Consider the following 16,809-nt stretch of genomic DNA (forward strand, 5'->3'; position numbering starts at 1 on the left):
AGCATGTCTTATTTTTTGTGCGCTGGGGGGGGGATGTTCTTCTGTAACAATGACACCATTAATTCTAGAAATGCTGAGTTTTCCCATGCAAATGGCATTTCTTTGTCCAGCATTGGTGATGCTCTTTTGTTTTCCTATCTAAAGGATGTGTGGAAGAGTTTACTGTATGAATGTGAGGAGAAGAAAACACAAAACCCTATAAAAACCAAAAAAAAGGTTTTTCTCTAGAAGCACATACAAAAAGAAAAAAAAAGGCTCTTTTCAAAGCCACCACTAAAGACGAAATCCCCTACCCTGGTTGCAATTTATTCCCTCACGGCCGCACACAGCACGAAAGCCACATCTGAGGCATTTGAGGATGGTGTGCATGGAAATGGGACTGTGGAGGCTGAGGGATTGCGCAACAACGTTTCTGGGTATGGTGTCTACACAAAGAAATGTTGTACAGAACTGATAGTGTTACATGGAGAGCTCTTTAATGTGATTGGTGGATGCGTTTGTGCTCATTGAACAGTAACCAATGAGGGTGTGCAGGAAAGAATATAGTGGAAAGGGATGAAGGACTGTTCCTGCTTTACTGGGGCGCGGCCGTTGCGGTACTTAGGGAAGCGCACGTGCCACAATCTACCATTTTCAGCATGCTGCACATGGGAATGGGACAGTGGGGATTATTGGTACTGAGGGTGTTGTTCACAGGAAGGGGCGTTAATGCTGTTTTCCATTACTCTGCGTAGTGAGCAGGGCTGACATGGTTGCCATTACTTGCAAAGGTAATGTAGCATAGCAGAATTGGTCCGAAACCAATTAAAGCTCAGAGCTATGTGGCCCGCTTCTCTGTTCTGAAAAGCTACAAACAGAATGTGGAGCAGCTGTGGGGTGTGGCCTTTTGAAGTGCTGCTGTGGAGACCTTGCAACCGGCAAAGAGGCCTACATCGTTCAACCAAATACATGCATGTGCAATACTGCACCACCTGTGCAATTATCAGACAAACTTTAGTGTACTTGCTACTTTGTAGTGACGTTCTGGTCTTAGTACTTTCCAGTCCTTACTCTGGCCATTCGTTCTTTGTTCCTATGTAAATCTGCAGTGCAGTAAAATTGTTGAAGGCAGACGTCACTTCTCTTGTAGGTGCATTCTGTTATGGAGTACTCCCTATGCCTTTGTTCTGTTTCTTTCATAAGTACACAGTTTGCAGACCTACATCAGTGATGTCATCAATTACATTTGTGATGTCACCTTTAATGTCATGGGTGCTAGTCCTTGTAGTGCATGGTGGTGGCGTGAGTTATGGTTGCTTAGCTTACCATAACTGGCGAATATCAATACCCTATGATGAATTTTTAAGAGCCAAAAGCATTTGTAGTAGGGATAGATATTGATTTCTTATCAGAAGCAAAATGTACTGGACAAAGATTTGACAACAGAGGTTATGCCAAAAGCACAGTGGCAGAGTGTTATGGTAAAGCAATACACCACACAGGAAGAGACCTATTTAAACCCAGGGTCAAACCTATTGAAGTTACTATTAGATTTATTAATGGCTTTAACCATCAATCGGGTACAATTAAATGTATCATGCACAAACACTGGAAGGTGCTTGTGACAGATACAGATCTTTGCAAGGTACTGGGCTTTAATCCGGGTGTTACATATCGCAAAGCCCCTACCTTAAAGAACATTTTATCTCCATGTATGATTATAACAGACAATGAAAGAAATGGTAACCTTATGGCCAAGAACCATAATGTTGGGTTTATAAAAAATGTAACTGCAAACTGTGTGATTTCATTTCTAAATGCATTTTTTTCTACACATATTTTAAGATTATTTATAGATCATAGTTTTCCATCCACTGGTCAAACTAGGTGGCTTTGTTTACTTAGTAACATTGTTACACGTTCAAGCCACAATATCACGTGATAATGGGATACATGGAGTGAAGCCTGCTGTTCAAGTCAAAGGTTTAAATACATGGAGAGACAAACAAAAGTGGATTGAACTAGCCTGAGGAAGCTCGACATTCGAGCATAATGCACAGCTTTTTTACGCCCAGTATGGGGAGTTTGTGTGCACTTATCTGCCTAGATTGGTGAATCATGTTTTTACCTATTGGTGTGTGTGATGCACTTTTTATCTAAATAAAATAAATGTTGCAAACTTAGTAAGGTCTTGAGTGCTTGGGTTTTCTAGTGTGCCCCATGTATGTTTAGCTGATAGTCTGGACCGCAGGGCTATTCACGTGTGTGTGTGTATATTACACAGCCACGGTAGCGGCTGTGTAGTTATGGTTTAGTTGCTGTTTCCATAGGAAGAGCACTTTTTGGGTGGCTTATAACTCCGCTCCCCTGGACGAATCCTCTCCAAACTTTGCAAAAAAAAGTATATGGGCCACTCTGATTTTTTTTGCAAAGTTTGGTGATGTTTGGTTCAGGGGGGAAAAGTTATAGGGGGGGTCCCAAAACATCTTTTTTTCCCATAGACTGAATGGGGGAAAACTTTGTGCACGCCTACAGGCCAAACCGCTGGACGGATTTTCACCAAATTTGCGGCAGGGGCTTGGTCCTGAAAGCGTGCTTTTGTAAATGTGGTGACAATCCGTCCAGTAGTTTCCTTTAAAACTACCAAAAAATATGTCTAAAAATATTAGTGATATCTATGTCCGCTCCGCGGTCACACTTCCCTGTTCGCTCCACGGACAAGAAATCGATTGGCTAATCCGTAGCGTCATGCCCGCGGACATGTGGCGCTTTCACCGATTGGCTGTGGAACAGCGTGAAGTGCGTCAGATTTCTTTGCTGCCCCCGCCATCTCTTGTTCATGTTTTGGTGTACAAGGACATCACCGGTAACACATACAAAACAAGACACCATTGCACTTGTTACACTTATGAAATACTGTTTCCGAAGGTGAGCTTTAATGAGGCTGGAATGGGATGTGGCAGCAGAAACTCACAAAGTGGTATTTTCTTGTCACCAAAGTCATACGGTAAAGTGGAAGTTGGTGCTCAATGTATGGCGACCAATTACTGCGTCTGTATTACAATGTATTTAGATTAATATTGTAGTCAGACTGGCGTCCTACGTTTTGAAATCTGAGGCCACCACCTGGACTGTTTGATGGAAACAGCGGTTCTGGAGGTGTATGGGAGTAGCGGTTCTCATGATTGGATTCTCATATGTTGTTGCAAAGTGAGAATGTATTTGCCTTCTGAGTGAAGGTCACTTGATTTGCTTATTTGGTTGTGAGCTCAGTAGGCCCACGCATCCGAGTGAATCCATAAGGGGCTATTGTTTTTTGACCTTGAGCGAAAGGGAAACTTCAGAAGCAATTCAAGGAATGAAAGCTTGGAAACAATACCATTTGATAAGGTTATGTTTTAAAAACGTTTGTAAGGCACATGAAATATCAGTTCACAAAGATTCTTTGGTGCGAATAAATTGCTGTCTGACTTGGCCAAAAACAATGGAGGCAGTAAACATCATGTAAGTTTAATTTTGACGACTCTACACCGAACCACGTTTTAATTTTATATTACCGAAACACTAATTGTGACAATATAACTGAAGTATTATCTTCCTGCGCAGTTGTAATTTTCCTCCAATAATGGAGAGTGCAGATTCTCTGGGTTTGTAGGCTATGACTAGACTCACCCTTGTTGACTGTTAATATTTCTTCTTTAAAATGTTATGTTTGCCCACATAGCTTTGTGCATCACTTTGCACGTTCTTTTGGTATTGTTTAAAATCACGAGATGTAATTTTTTCTTACTTGCCCATTCATTTTGGCTTCATAACTGAATTACCATTTTACTGTGTAGTTGCCAATTTTTTAAGCCTTACGGCGAGTGCAGATTCTCGGCGTTTGTAGGCTGTCACTATATTTACCCATGGTCAATGCTAATATTTCCTTAAAATGTCATGTTTGACCACTTCGATTTGTGCATTACTTTCCACATTCTTTGTTTTTTTTTAAACATTTTTTGCTAAAGTTTGGGTATTGACACGTATTTTCTCTTACGTTTTCCGCCCAGCTACATCTTGCCGTACTGTGCGTGCCATGGTTTCCAGATGCCGAGTGACGGATTCTTTGGACGCCAGATGCAACTGCTCGTGACCGGCTGCCTGTCCATCAAAATTTTGTGGGATGATCGCCCAGGCCCCCTTTGTCCATACGCTGAACTAGCCATTAGGAGTAACATAACATCATTTATGGTGGTGTAGGGCAAAGGTCATGGCGCCTTCTTGGAAATCACTGTGCAAACAAAGCGGGTGCTTTAACAAAAACGCATACTTTGTGTATGGGAAAAGAATGACGTGTGCCTCACCATTAACATTTTCAATGATGCCCTTAGAACCATTGTTACAATTTAATTGAAAATGGGATTAGTCCGATGGTCTCCGACAGTTGTTTGTTAAAGAAAACTACTTTACAAATTCTAAAATGTTAACTTTTTCTTTTAAAATCCAGTGTATCATTTCAAAATGTAAGGTACTACGTTGTACGTCGCTGTATGTTTATTTACAGGTTCTGCATCACGGCACATACTTTTGCTTTTTGCAGGCTGCCATGGAAAGCGAAGAGGGGCCATGTATGGAACAACCGCCTTCCCTTTCTATGTTGGCCATCTTGAAAAAGGATTTTGTTTTGTAATTATAACCAGAAATCCTATTTTTCAGTAGCACACGTTACTGCTTTGCAAATCTATACTATTACTGGCAAATCTTATTGCGTCTATGTCCTTTACTGAGAAATATAAAGTACATGGAGTGTATGCAATTTTTTAATATACTTACACTGTTAAAGGTGGTTCTTAACAGAACATTTACTTTGTTAACGGATGGGTTTCTTTTTTGGTAGGACAGCTAATAAGGCAATTTGCGAACGGAAATGAGGAAAGAGGCACCAAACAGCAATATGGGGGGCGGTGGGGTAGGTGGACGGCGCAAAAAAATATTGTGCGTTTGTTATTTGTAAGGTAGGGGCAGTGTTTGTCATGCTCCTTCATTACAGCAGTGCTGCTGTTTCTTGGGGAGGAGGGATGGCCTTAGCTGATGTCATTTTCAGAACTTTTGCTAAAAGTATGTAATGTGTTCTACATTGTTAATGCCTGACTACCAATACGTGTTGGCGGTGTGCAAGGTAAATGTTGAAGGTGGACGTTCCTACATCAATATAAAATCTGTTTCCACACTGTCTACGAGGCATACATCTTACTGTTAAGTGTGTACGGATTAATACATAAATTCATGTGGCATTCTCCTCAAGGTGTGTAAATAAGTCAGAAGTTACTTTAAATTATGGTTACGTGCCACTACTATAAACCCATGATCTTTTGCAAAAAAACTTTGTTAAAGGGACGTTATGGTTAAGTTGCTCTACTAAAAACTCGTAAAATTCACCAAAAAACCTTTGTTAAGGGGACGTTATGGTTAAGTTGCACTACTAAAAACTTATGAGATTCACTAAAAAAAAAAACTTTGCTAACGGAACGTTATGGTTCAAAGTAAAAGCGAAAAACCCCTGAAATTCGGCAGTTATGGTAAGCTAAGCAACCATAATTCGCGGCACCACAGTGCACTGCTAAGACTAACACCTAGGACATCAAAGATGACGTCACCTCCTGGTTAATGGCAATATTCCGATGAAGTTGATATATCAATAAAGATATCTGGTACTTACTCAGGTGGTCTACTGAGAATAGCTTTGATGTGGCTTCTGGGATGCACACAGAAATACACAGATGTGCGCTCTGAGGCCTGCTGGCATGTGGCGTGTTATAAAAATTAAAATAAATAAATAAATAAATAAAAAGACTAACAATGGAAGGGATATATTCCATCCATAACTGCAGCGAGGAGACTGTGGTGTGTAACAGCTTTTTAGAGGGCGCCAGAGATGAAAAGGTACACTTGGATGGAGTACGAAATCACTAATCTAACTCAAGTTGCAATGTCATCTAGTATGACATCAGAACATTGATACTTTCAAGGATAACAACAGGGAAAACATATCCTTATGTAGTATCCATGATCTGAATCCTCCAAATCATCCAAACTGCTGTTCTTGCATTGCTTCTGAACACAATAAGCCATAATTTCTGAAACATGCCATAGATAATTAATTTCTACACAGTTTGTTTCCAGGTTAAAGATGAGCACCTGGGAGCTAACCGTGCTGTTGAATATGGTTAAACTAGTCTCAAACATATGTGGGATTGTGTAACTGCAAGCATATGTGTATTGTAAGCATTACAACAAATTGGCAGAGGGCTTCAAGCAACCAAATGTCAAAATGTGTTGAACTTTTATTCTCATTTTCAAGAAAGATACTTGGATGCAGTTGGTTACAACTTTCTCTATTTGGGGGCAGAGAGCCATTTCTACCCTCCCTCTTAAATCGCCCCATTCTCCTTCCAGTGTGGCATATTTACTGAGCAAACATGTACACATTCAATCTATAGTTATAAAAGTGAAAATGTGTTGGTTTGGGGCTTGGTGAAGCGTTGTTCCTCATACAATTCCACACACTTTCACCAAACTGCACCAAATTATGCATAGTTACTTGGTAGGACCCTCCGGACATTATTGGCTTCCTGACATGTGGACACCCCACCCCTTTACCAGGGTTTCAGCACCTTCACACATGAGACGGTTGCCTGAAATAGGCGAAACATCAATGTGGTCGTTAAAAGACCGGTCCTCAACACTAGAACGCATGGTTTCTGGGACATTTGCACCACAACGTACTGCAATGAACTGCACCAATCCAGGGTGAGTCAATAGATGGGGAGAGAGCACAGTAGCTCCCAGAATGCAGCAGCACACTAACTCTCGCCTCCCCCCCAATGTCTGCTCTGAGGTATGTCAGCCAGTCACACATGCCCATTCTCAGTGCAGTTTACTTCCAAGAGCAAAGCACATCAAGCAATAAGAGAATCGGTCCAACGACCTACAGGATAACTGATTTTCAACTATTGATGAGTGTTGTCATGTCTGTCCACAGACCCATTCAGACAACCGGAACATTTTGCTAGTTTACTATAAATCATATGTTCAAGTTGTGTCATAAACAAAGCCTAATGAACAAAGGATATATTTAAGATTGCAATTCCAGAGGAATATGCGAGCAGGGAATAATTTGTCCCCAGAAAAAAAAGATTTGTAGCAGGGCCATCAACTTATGTCTTAATCAATAGATGATTTACATTGAAAATATATAGTCAACATATTTTAGGGATCATGTAACTGTTACTGGAAGTATCTATTACGCCTGTTATTGTAATGTACTTCAAAACATGTTATTCACAAAAAACCATGTTCAAAACATGTTTAATCCAAACATGAAATTGGTTGAAGACATAAAAGAAAGATAAGTGTACCACTAGCCAAGATCACTTGGATGTATGTTAAAAGTAAAGGTCAACATAGGAAATGCAGCTGCAAGATATTGTGAATCAGGATGTAAGTTGGAATGCCAACTTTTGGTAGCATATGCAAAATGCATTACAAATGGCAAAATAGGAATTATTTTGTACATCTGTACAATTCTGCAATTACCTTGATTTACAAACGAACACATGACTTACAAACGTACATGTTAATACATTTTTAGAAGGAAAACGTCAAATTGATTCGGAAACAAACTTTGTAAATCAGAGCCCATGAGACAACAACTCCTCCTCACCGTTTATGGATCTCAAACATTTTCTGAACTCTTAAAGTGAGTTCCCCTCTCTCCTCTAAACATCTCATTCAACACAAACTGCTCTGAAATGACTGACAGGTAGTGTTTAGTAATGTACAAACGCCTTGAATTAAATAAAATGTCACAAAGTATTTTTTTTACATACATATACAACATGAAATGGAAAGGTATGGTGTGTGGCGTAAGAATTTAATGCAGAATATGTTTGTCCTGGTCAAAGCTTTATATGATAAACAAGACACAATATTTATAGATAAAAATGGAAATGTGGATGAATTAGAAAGCATTACAACAAATTGCTATGTGGCTTAAAGCAATGTAAATTACATTGTGTGGATTGTTTTCAAAGATTTAAAATGCAGGGCATTGGCGATTGTAGTAACACATTTGTATGTAAATGAATTACACATATTAATGTCTTTAAATATTTATGCGAACATTTTGTGTTACATGCCATCTAATTCCTCTTTATACTGATAAATAAAAATTGAGGTGACAGTTACGTACTCTTTTGGTGAGTTGGGTATCCATCATGAAATTATGCACATGTTTTTCAGCTTTGGTAAGTTCTAATTTCCTTGCAACAACAGCTACCACAAGAGCAGTGCAACCTGCTCCCTGAAAAGAGAAATACATCAGAGCATTACATTGCAGGATATTATAATAAGTCTATATACAAAGGCTTCCCATAATCAAATGATGGCATCAATTGCATTTATCGTTTTAGCAGAAGAATATCGTTAATAGATTAACAAAATCCAGATCGTTCTGCTTTGTGAAAAGCTATGCAAAATCACAGGACAGTGTCATACAATGGAGTTTGAGTGAGAAGCAATATGCCTTCCTTTCTACGGTATCATTACTCAGAAAACAGACTATTTACTTAAATGTCTTGAAATGCGTATCCTGAATTTAAATGCATCCTTATTTCAATTATGTATATATTGTGCGGAATACTGCAGAGTCCTCACAGAATCCCAGCCTAAAGTCTTCTCCCAGGTGGCCAGAGAAAGGCAGCCGCTACCCGATCCTAACCCTGGGGGTGGTTTCAGCCGGGTGCATCACCTAGGAGGGGAAGGCCACCAAGGGTATAGGGTGACTGTTAGGAGAGACATGGTATTCATCTTCTTTGGAGGGTGAGATTTCCATAATACTGGAATACCTAATGGCTTGTTATCAGAGTAAGGTTTCCCTTCCCAAGATTACCCAAATTGTTAGCAGTGAAATCCCTTCTGGTTGGAATGGTATATGTAAGGATCAGAGCATCAATACCATTGCTTCCGATAGGTATGATTCCCCTGTAGGTTTAAGCTATGGGATCAAGAACCAACCATTAATTCCTTGACCTCCCTTCCCTAAAGGTGTATAATATAAACAGAGTGAATTAAATGAGGCTAAAATGAAGGCCTTTGATATAAAAAGGAACCAGAACATTAGGGACTTCAAGTCCCATAATGCTCTAGGTACTGGGACTATGAAGAGGGGCTCAGGGGCACAGATCTGCAGTATGCAGTCTAGCGGTCAAATGACTCACACCTGAGTTGGACTTTTAATTATGTAAGGCGCCCCTTCAAGTGCAGGCCATTAGAAGAAGACGTAGGAGTAGCCAGCAGCAGTGAGAGCAGCAGAGGCAGAGGAACAAAGACGCCGGTGCCGCTGCTGTGCTTGTATCGAATTACAGGGGGCCAACAGAGTCATAGGAGTTGAAGACCTGAAGTGCAGAGGTTGCACAGTGTGAAGCAGTGTTTTGACAGGCTGTCCTGTGTGAAAGATAGGCGCTCCTTGTCCTGGGCCCTGCTCCGATGGCTGGTGAGCACCGGAGTATCGGGTGAGCAATACTGGCTCCCTTTTCGAAAGGCGCAGCCACAGGAGTGCGACCGTAGCTGCCAGAAGCTCAGGAACTGACAGCAGAAGCAGAAGTTGCAGCAGCAGCGGGTCAAACGGACGCGCAGGTAGAGACTGGTGAGTTGGCTTTCCTTAGGTGACCCCTGGGCGCTCCATAGTAGGCCGCTGGTTGCTCACAAACATTTTGAATACTGAACTAATGAGAGAAATCAATGTTGGCGTGATACTAAAATTCTGAGAAAGCGAAAAGGAAACGTTTGCAACCATCATTGCCAAAGTAAACAGGGGGCAATATTGAGACAAGATAGTAACCATCATTGCCAAAGTAAAGAGGGGGCAAACTGAACCCAGATTATAACCATCATTGCCAAAGTAAAGGGGAGGCCACTTTTGAGCTTCATTGCCAACGTAAAGAGGAGGCAATATTTGAACAAGACAACAACCAGGATTGCCTAAATAAAAAAAAGGCAATTAGAAATAGAAGAGGACACCATTTCCCTAATAGTCTACAAGGAAGGAGACTACATAAAAGGGAAGATGATAGTCAGCATTGATATGATACGATATGGCATTTATAACGCGCCTATACCCAGGTGTTTCAAGGCGCGACCAAAGAAGGTTAATTACATACAAAAGGGGAAACAGTTTTTCTAAAGATAGAAACTGGAATAAGAGACATTACCAGCAGTTAAAAGGTGTGATATTAGGAATGCAAAGGTGGCAGGAGAGGAGACCTCCTTGTAGAAAGTATCAAGGGAGAGAGGAACTTGACCTACATTGCGGGCCTCATTCTGAGGTGGGCGCAAAGGGATACCGGGCACTGGTAATGACACCGGTGCCGGTAATCCCTTTGCGCCCTATTCCGAGGTCCCTTAGTGGGTCCCTCCCTTAACGCCTGGTTTTACCAGGCGTTATGGACGGGACCTGTTAAGGGATACCGGGCTCAATAACGGTACCGCAATTTGCGGTACCGTTATTGTCGCTTTCCCATTGAGCCCTATGGGGGCTCAAATGGGAATGGGGAATGGCTTTTACAATGGGGACTTACAGGTCCCACCAAGGTCGGACTGGACCGGTAAGTCCCCATTGAACGAGGGCGGACACGGTCCTGTTATTGGTGCTAGTCATGGCGTTAATAGCGCCATGACTAGCACCAACCTCGTAATGAGGCCCAGCATGTGGCAAACAAATCTGTGGAACAAACAGTATCAATGTATATTGCATATTGCAAAAAAAAAAAAGACATTTCTAAAAGTTGGAAGCAAGCCTCACCACAGAGTAATTGTAATAGTGGTAGGGATGTTTGTCCTGGCAGGTAGGTAAATATACCAGGAAAGGGATTATTAATGGTAGTCCTGGCAGGTTAGTGGACCAGGCAGAATATATTGAATTACTGCATTGTGGTGGAAGGTTGTGGTGTAATTAAAGTGGCAAGTCCACTAATGTGTTTATAATGAACTGTGGTACAATCATCCTGACATAATATTGTTGTTTATGTAGAAGGCATGTGAAAGTAGGTATTCTTCAAAGAGGAGAAGTTATATGTAAATACTGACTTGTGGAAACTTCGGACAGTCATTTTTGAAGAGTGATAAAACATTGTTGGTAATAAGACAATCCAAGTGCCAAGTGAAAGACTCACTGAGTATAAGAAACTGTGCGGAATGTAAAGCAGTACTCTGCAATTGAAAGGAACGTTCTTGTTTGGAAAATCCTGCATTTATCCCGGGGAAGGGGATCCGACACTGGTTTCCAGCATGCATCGTTATTGAGTTTATGTTTGAATATAATTGTTATTTTGTTGTACGTATGAGTGTGAGGGATACATCACTTTTTATTTAAGAGTGTTTTCATTTAGTTTTAGTTTAACAGGCAGGGAACTCCTCATTAGGCCACACCCTTATTATTTAATAAAATAGCTACTTGTGGAAAAACTATCTACTTGTCCACCTCACATTTCCGACCCCTCACACTATTACACACACATAAATATATATATATATATATTACATGGCCACTGTAGTGGCCATGTAGTTATGGTTAAGTTGCTGTTTCCATAGGAAGAGCACTTTTTGGGCAGCTTATAACTTCGCTCTCCCTGGACGAATCCTCACCAAATTTTGCAAAAAAAAGTATATGGGTCACTTTGAATTTCTTTGCAAAGTTTGGTGAGGATTCGTCCAGGGGGGGCAAAGTTATAGGGGGGGTCACAAAACTTTTGTTTTCCCATAGACATAATGGGAAAAAACTTTGCTCACGCCTACAGCCCAAACCGCTGGATGGATTTACACCAAATTTGGGGCAGGAGCGGCGGCTTGGTCCCGAAAGCGTGCTTTGCTTTATTTGGTGTAAATCCATCCAGTAGTTTTTAAAAAAATGACAAAAAAATATAAGTGAAAAAAATTAGTGATATCTGTGTTCGCTTCGCGGACACACTTCCCTGTTCGCTCCGCGGACAGGACGGTGATTGGGCAAGCAGCTTGCGTGATGTCCGCCGCGGACATCTGACGTGCTCTCTCATTGGATGCGGTGAAAGCGTGCAGTGCGTCTGGCTTCAGAGACGCCCGCCATCTTTGTTCCTCGCATGAGAGGCTTTGTATCCCGCCTGCACAGTAAGTCCCCCACCCCCGCTCATGCCCGTGTCTGTCTCCTGTTCCTACCACCCCCCCGCTCATGCCCCGTGTGTCCTTCTTGTCACCCCCACTCATGCTCCGTGTCTTCCCTTTTCCTCCAGCCCCCCACTTACGCCATCAGGCACACAGTGGCCAGCGGAGGAGCGGGATCTGCCACCTGCACACGAACCCCGTGTGTCTTTCTCCCTCCCGCCCACCCCCCGCTCGTTGCCGTGTCTTTCTCCCTCCCGCCCACCCCCCGCTCATTCCCCATGTGTCTCTCCCACCCCCCCTCATGTCCGTGTGTCTCTCCCCACCCGCCGCCCCCCTGCTCATGTCCGTGTGTCTCTCCCCACCCGCCGCCCACCCCCGTGTGTCTCTCCCCACCCACCGCCCACCCCCGCTCATGTCCCGTGTGTCTCTCCCCACTCGCTGCACACCCCCCGCTCATGTCCCGTGTGTCTCTCCCCACCCGCTGCCCACCCCCCGCTCATGCCCCGTGTGTCTCTCCCCACCCGCCGCCCACCCCCCGCTCATGCCCCGTGTGTCTCTCCCCTCCCGCCGCCCACCCCCGCTCATGCCCCGTGTCTCTCCCCCCGCCCAACCCCCGCTCATGCCCACCCCCCGCTCATGCCCCATGTGTCTCTCCCTTCCGCCGCCCACCCCCCCGCTCATGCCCCGCGTGTCTACCCCTCCCGCCGCCCACCCCCCGCTCATGCCCCGTGTGTCTCTCCCTCCTGCCGCCCATCCCCTGCTCATGCCCCGTGTCTCTCTCCCCCTCCCGGCCACCCCCCGTGTGTCTACCCCTCCCGCTGCCCACCCCGCTCATGCCCCATGTCTCCCTTCTTTCCTGCTCATGCCCCGTGTCTCCTTTCTTTCCACCCCGCGCTCATGCCCCGTGTGTCTACCCCTCCCGCCGCCCACCCCCCGCTCATGCCCCGTGTGTCTCTCCTCCTCCCGTCCACCCCCCGCTCATGCCCCGTGTGTCTCTCCCTCCCGCCGCCCACCCCCCGCTCATGCCCCGTGTGTCTACCCCTCCTGCCGCCCATCCCCCGCTCATGCCCCATGTGTCTCTCCCTCCCGCCGCCCACCCCCCGCTCATGCCCCGTGTCTCTCTCCCCCTATCGCCCACCCCCCGCTCATGCCCCATGTGTCTACCCCTCCCGCTGCCCATCCCCGCTCATGCCCCATGTCTCCCTTCTTTCCCGCTCATGCCCCGTGTCTCCCTTCTTTCCACCCCCTGCTCATGCCCCGTGTGTCTCTCCCTCCCCCCACCCCCCACTCATGCCCCGTGTGTCTACCCCTCCTGCCGCCCACCCCCTGCTCATGCCCCGTGTCTCTCCCCCCCTCCCGGCCACCCCCCGCTCATGCCCCGTGTGTCTCTCCCTCCCGCCGGCCACCCCCCGCTCATGCCCCATGTGTCTCTCCCCCTCTCGCCCACCCCACGCTCATGCCCCGTGTGTCTACCCCTCCCGCCGGCCACCCCCCGGTCATGCCCCATGTCTCCCTTCTTTCCCGCTCATGCCCCGTGTCTCCCTTCTTTCCACCCCCTGCTCATGCCCCGTGTCTCCCTTGTGTTACCCCCCACTCATGCCCCGTGTCTCTCTCCTGGTCTTCCCAACCCCCTGCCGATGCCCTGTTGTGTTGTCTTTATACACCCTGCCTTCCCTTTCCCTGGTGTCCATCTTGGTAAAAGATTTTCCTTCCTACACCGGGACGCCTGCCTGCGGTGTCCTGGTTTGGGAAGAAAAATCTTTTTTTTACCACCCCGGGTTCCCACTTTGAGAACCTAGGATGCTAGTGGTCTTCCTCCATTGAAAAGGACGTTATGGTTACATTGCACTAATAAAAAACTATGAAATTCAGTAAAACAAACTTTGTTAAAGGGACGTTATGGTTCAAAGTAAAACCGAAAACCCCCTGAAATTCGGCAGTTATGGTAAGATAAGCAACCATAACTCGCACCACCGTGCACTGCTAACACTAACACCCAGGACATCAAAGATGACATCACAAATGTCATTGATGACATCACTGATGGCATCACATGTCTGGCTCCACCTTTTTTTCCTTTACTGACATATCTAGGCCACATGGCTTTGCTCATTAGCAGTCAAGGGGCCTCATTACGACCCTGGCGCTAAGGGATTACCGGTACCGGTAAGGGTTCCGGTACCGGTAATCCCTTAGCGCCTGATTACACGGTCCCTTTGCGGGTTCCCACCTAACGGCTGGTTTTACCAGCCGTTAAGGATTGGACCCGCAAAGGGACCTTGGTGCTAATTACGGTACCTTCACAGTACGCAAAACTCTAATAAGAAAGCAGTTATCATTTCACTATTCAACATGGTAAGATTATGAATATTGCACCTTCATCATGTATGCTGCACACACTGCCTATGTTTCTGCATAAGTAGTTTACTATACTGGATAGAACTTCATAATAGAATGCTATTTATATCAATGCATTACTTAATGCACTAATTAGCTCATGATATTTATCCCAATGATCCTTGACTGTTTTTGGTCAGCATTATAAGAATCCCTTGTACAGAGTTTTCATGAAAAGTAAATGCACATGTGATGTCATCAGTGATGTCATCAATGACATTTGTGATGTCATCTTTGATTTCCTGGGTGTTAGTGTTAGCAGTGCACGGTGGCGCGAGTTATGGTTGCTTATCTTACCATAACTGCCGAATTTCAGGGGTTTTTCGGTTTTACTTTGAACCATAACGTCCCTTTAACAAAGTTTTTTTTACTGAATATACATAGCTATATATATATATTTTTTTTTAATTTTATTCCCAAAATAAGGCAAGGAAGCCTTCTTTGTATGGAGCTGCACTCCTATCACTCTGGAATGACACCAAAACCGCTGCTCCAATTGCCACAAATAAAGCTGTAGAAACTCGAAAAATACTGCTCTTCCAAGTTGGTACAAAAGTAGAAAAAAGTTTTATTTTATTTAGTCATGGCAGTTTAAAAAAGAGGGCTTCCCAAGATATGAGAGGCTGGCTGAGGCGTTTCGCCACACTCCTGTGACTTGTTCACAGTTACTCCTCCCAATAGTTGGAGCCCAAATTTAAACACACAAAAATAATTATCAACAGTGAGAAGGTGACTTACTAGCTCTTACAAAAGCTGGCAACCATTTTGGAACGGGTTTGTGTCACTTTCAACGTGTGCATTCAATAGGTGTTAGTATCACAGTTTTAAGCACGGTTACATTCATAAATAAATTTGATAATTTCCCAAATGCTACTAATTATATCCATAGTGGATTCTAAACATTTCACATGTTATATATACATATATATAATTCTTTTTGAAGAAAAAAGTGCAGAGATGTACACCTTAGACACGCCGCTTCTAGAAATCTTTGGCAGAATAGCCGGATAATAATGTGCACAGAGAAAAGGAAAGTCCGAACAGCTTTAATCCGTTACATCAAGTAAAACAAAGTATGCTGTAGTACAATGCGTTTCACGGCCCTCCGGCCGCTTGAACACGTACAACATTACATTTGTGAGGCCCCCCTTTTAACACAACCTAAGCTCTATGGTTACCGTGTTCTATTTCAGCCCTTTTCTATTTCCATTACAAGCTCAAAACACACATAAGACCGATGTGGTAACCATGACAGCAATTATATCGTTGCTCAGTGATCTCAGCATATCGGTGCATAAATACAATACAGGAAAGCGAGCTAAAACATTAGTAAAGTGCCACGGCTCAGCAAAATTTGTTCGTAACAATTGCTGTGATGAAAAACTTGACAATGTAATATTGCTCAAAGTTTTATAGCCAGTTCAGTATTTGGTTCAATTTTTTCTATGTCATTGTTACACTGAAAAGCAACACAATGGGCCTCATTACGAGTTCGAACGGTAGCCGTGCCTGCATTACAGGCACGACTACCGCCGAACTCGCATCCGTCACCGTCACCCGCGAATGGGCACTTACCGGCCCATTACGAGTTGAATGGGCCGGTAAGTGCCCATTCGCGGGTGGCGGTAATGCCATGCTTCTCATCCCCATTCTGCCCCATAGGGCAGAATGGGGATGGGAGAGGGAGCAAACAACGGGCCATTACGAGATGGTCCGTTGTTTGCTCCCTCTTCCCCTCGCGGGACCCGGTAAGCACGCCTGGTTTTCCCAGGCGTGCTTACCGTGTCCCGCGAGGGGACCTCGTAATGTGGAGGAACGGGTTGAACAGCGCCGTTACATTTTACGGCGCCTTTTAACCCGTTCCGCCAGGGTCGTAATGAGGCCCAATGTGATTTTGATATATACATATACACACACACACCCCACCAGCTGTTGGCTATTGATATTGGACTATTGGCTAGTAAGCAATGGTGTGCTGTGTGTGTATACATAGAATTGAGGTGGTATGTGCATTATGGCTAGCTAGATGCCTTCAAAATTAATGTTTGCCCTCAGATATATATATATATATATATATATACACACATATATATATATATATACACACACGCACACTTACCTGTAACTCCAGTTCTCCAGCATTGGTATTTATCATTGATTTACATGCTTTTAACAGTCCAAGTTGTCAGACTGAGAATCCTCGGTTACCTATATTGTAATTATAGTAAAGAAAAAACAAGACATTTTTGTAGTGCT

The 16,809-nt window shown here is 44.0% G+C and overlaps 1 protein-coding gene across 1 annotated transcript in view; it reads right to left on the reverse strand.

Moving 5' to 3' along the window:
* KCNN2 (potassium calcium-activated channel subfamily N member 2) overlaps nt 1–16,809 on the reverse strand; it is a 752,674-nt gene that overhangs the window by 89,810 nt on the left and 646,055 nt on the right. The window contains exon 5 of the mRNA XM_069625521.1: nt 8,213–8,323. Within this exon, the coding sequence (XP_069481622.1) occupies nt 8,213–8,323 (111 nt within the window). The remainder of the gene's footprint in view (nt 1–8,212; nt 8,324–16,809) is intronic.

Source organism: Ambystoma mexicanum, chromosome 6p (assembly GCF_040938575.1).
Source record: "Ambystoma mexicanum isolate Mex_15411 chromosome 6p, UKY_AmexF1_1, whole genome shotgun sequence".
NCBI lineage: Eukaryota > Metazoa > Chordata > Amphibia > Caudata > Ambystomatidae > Ambystoma > Ambystoma mexicanum.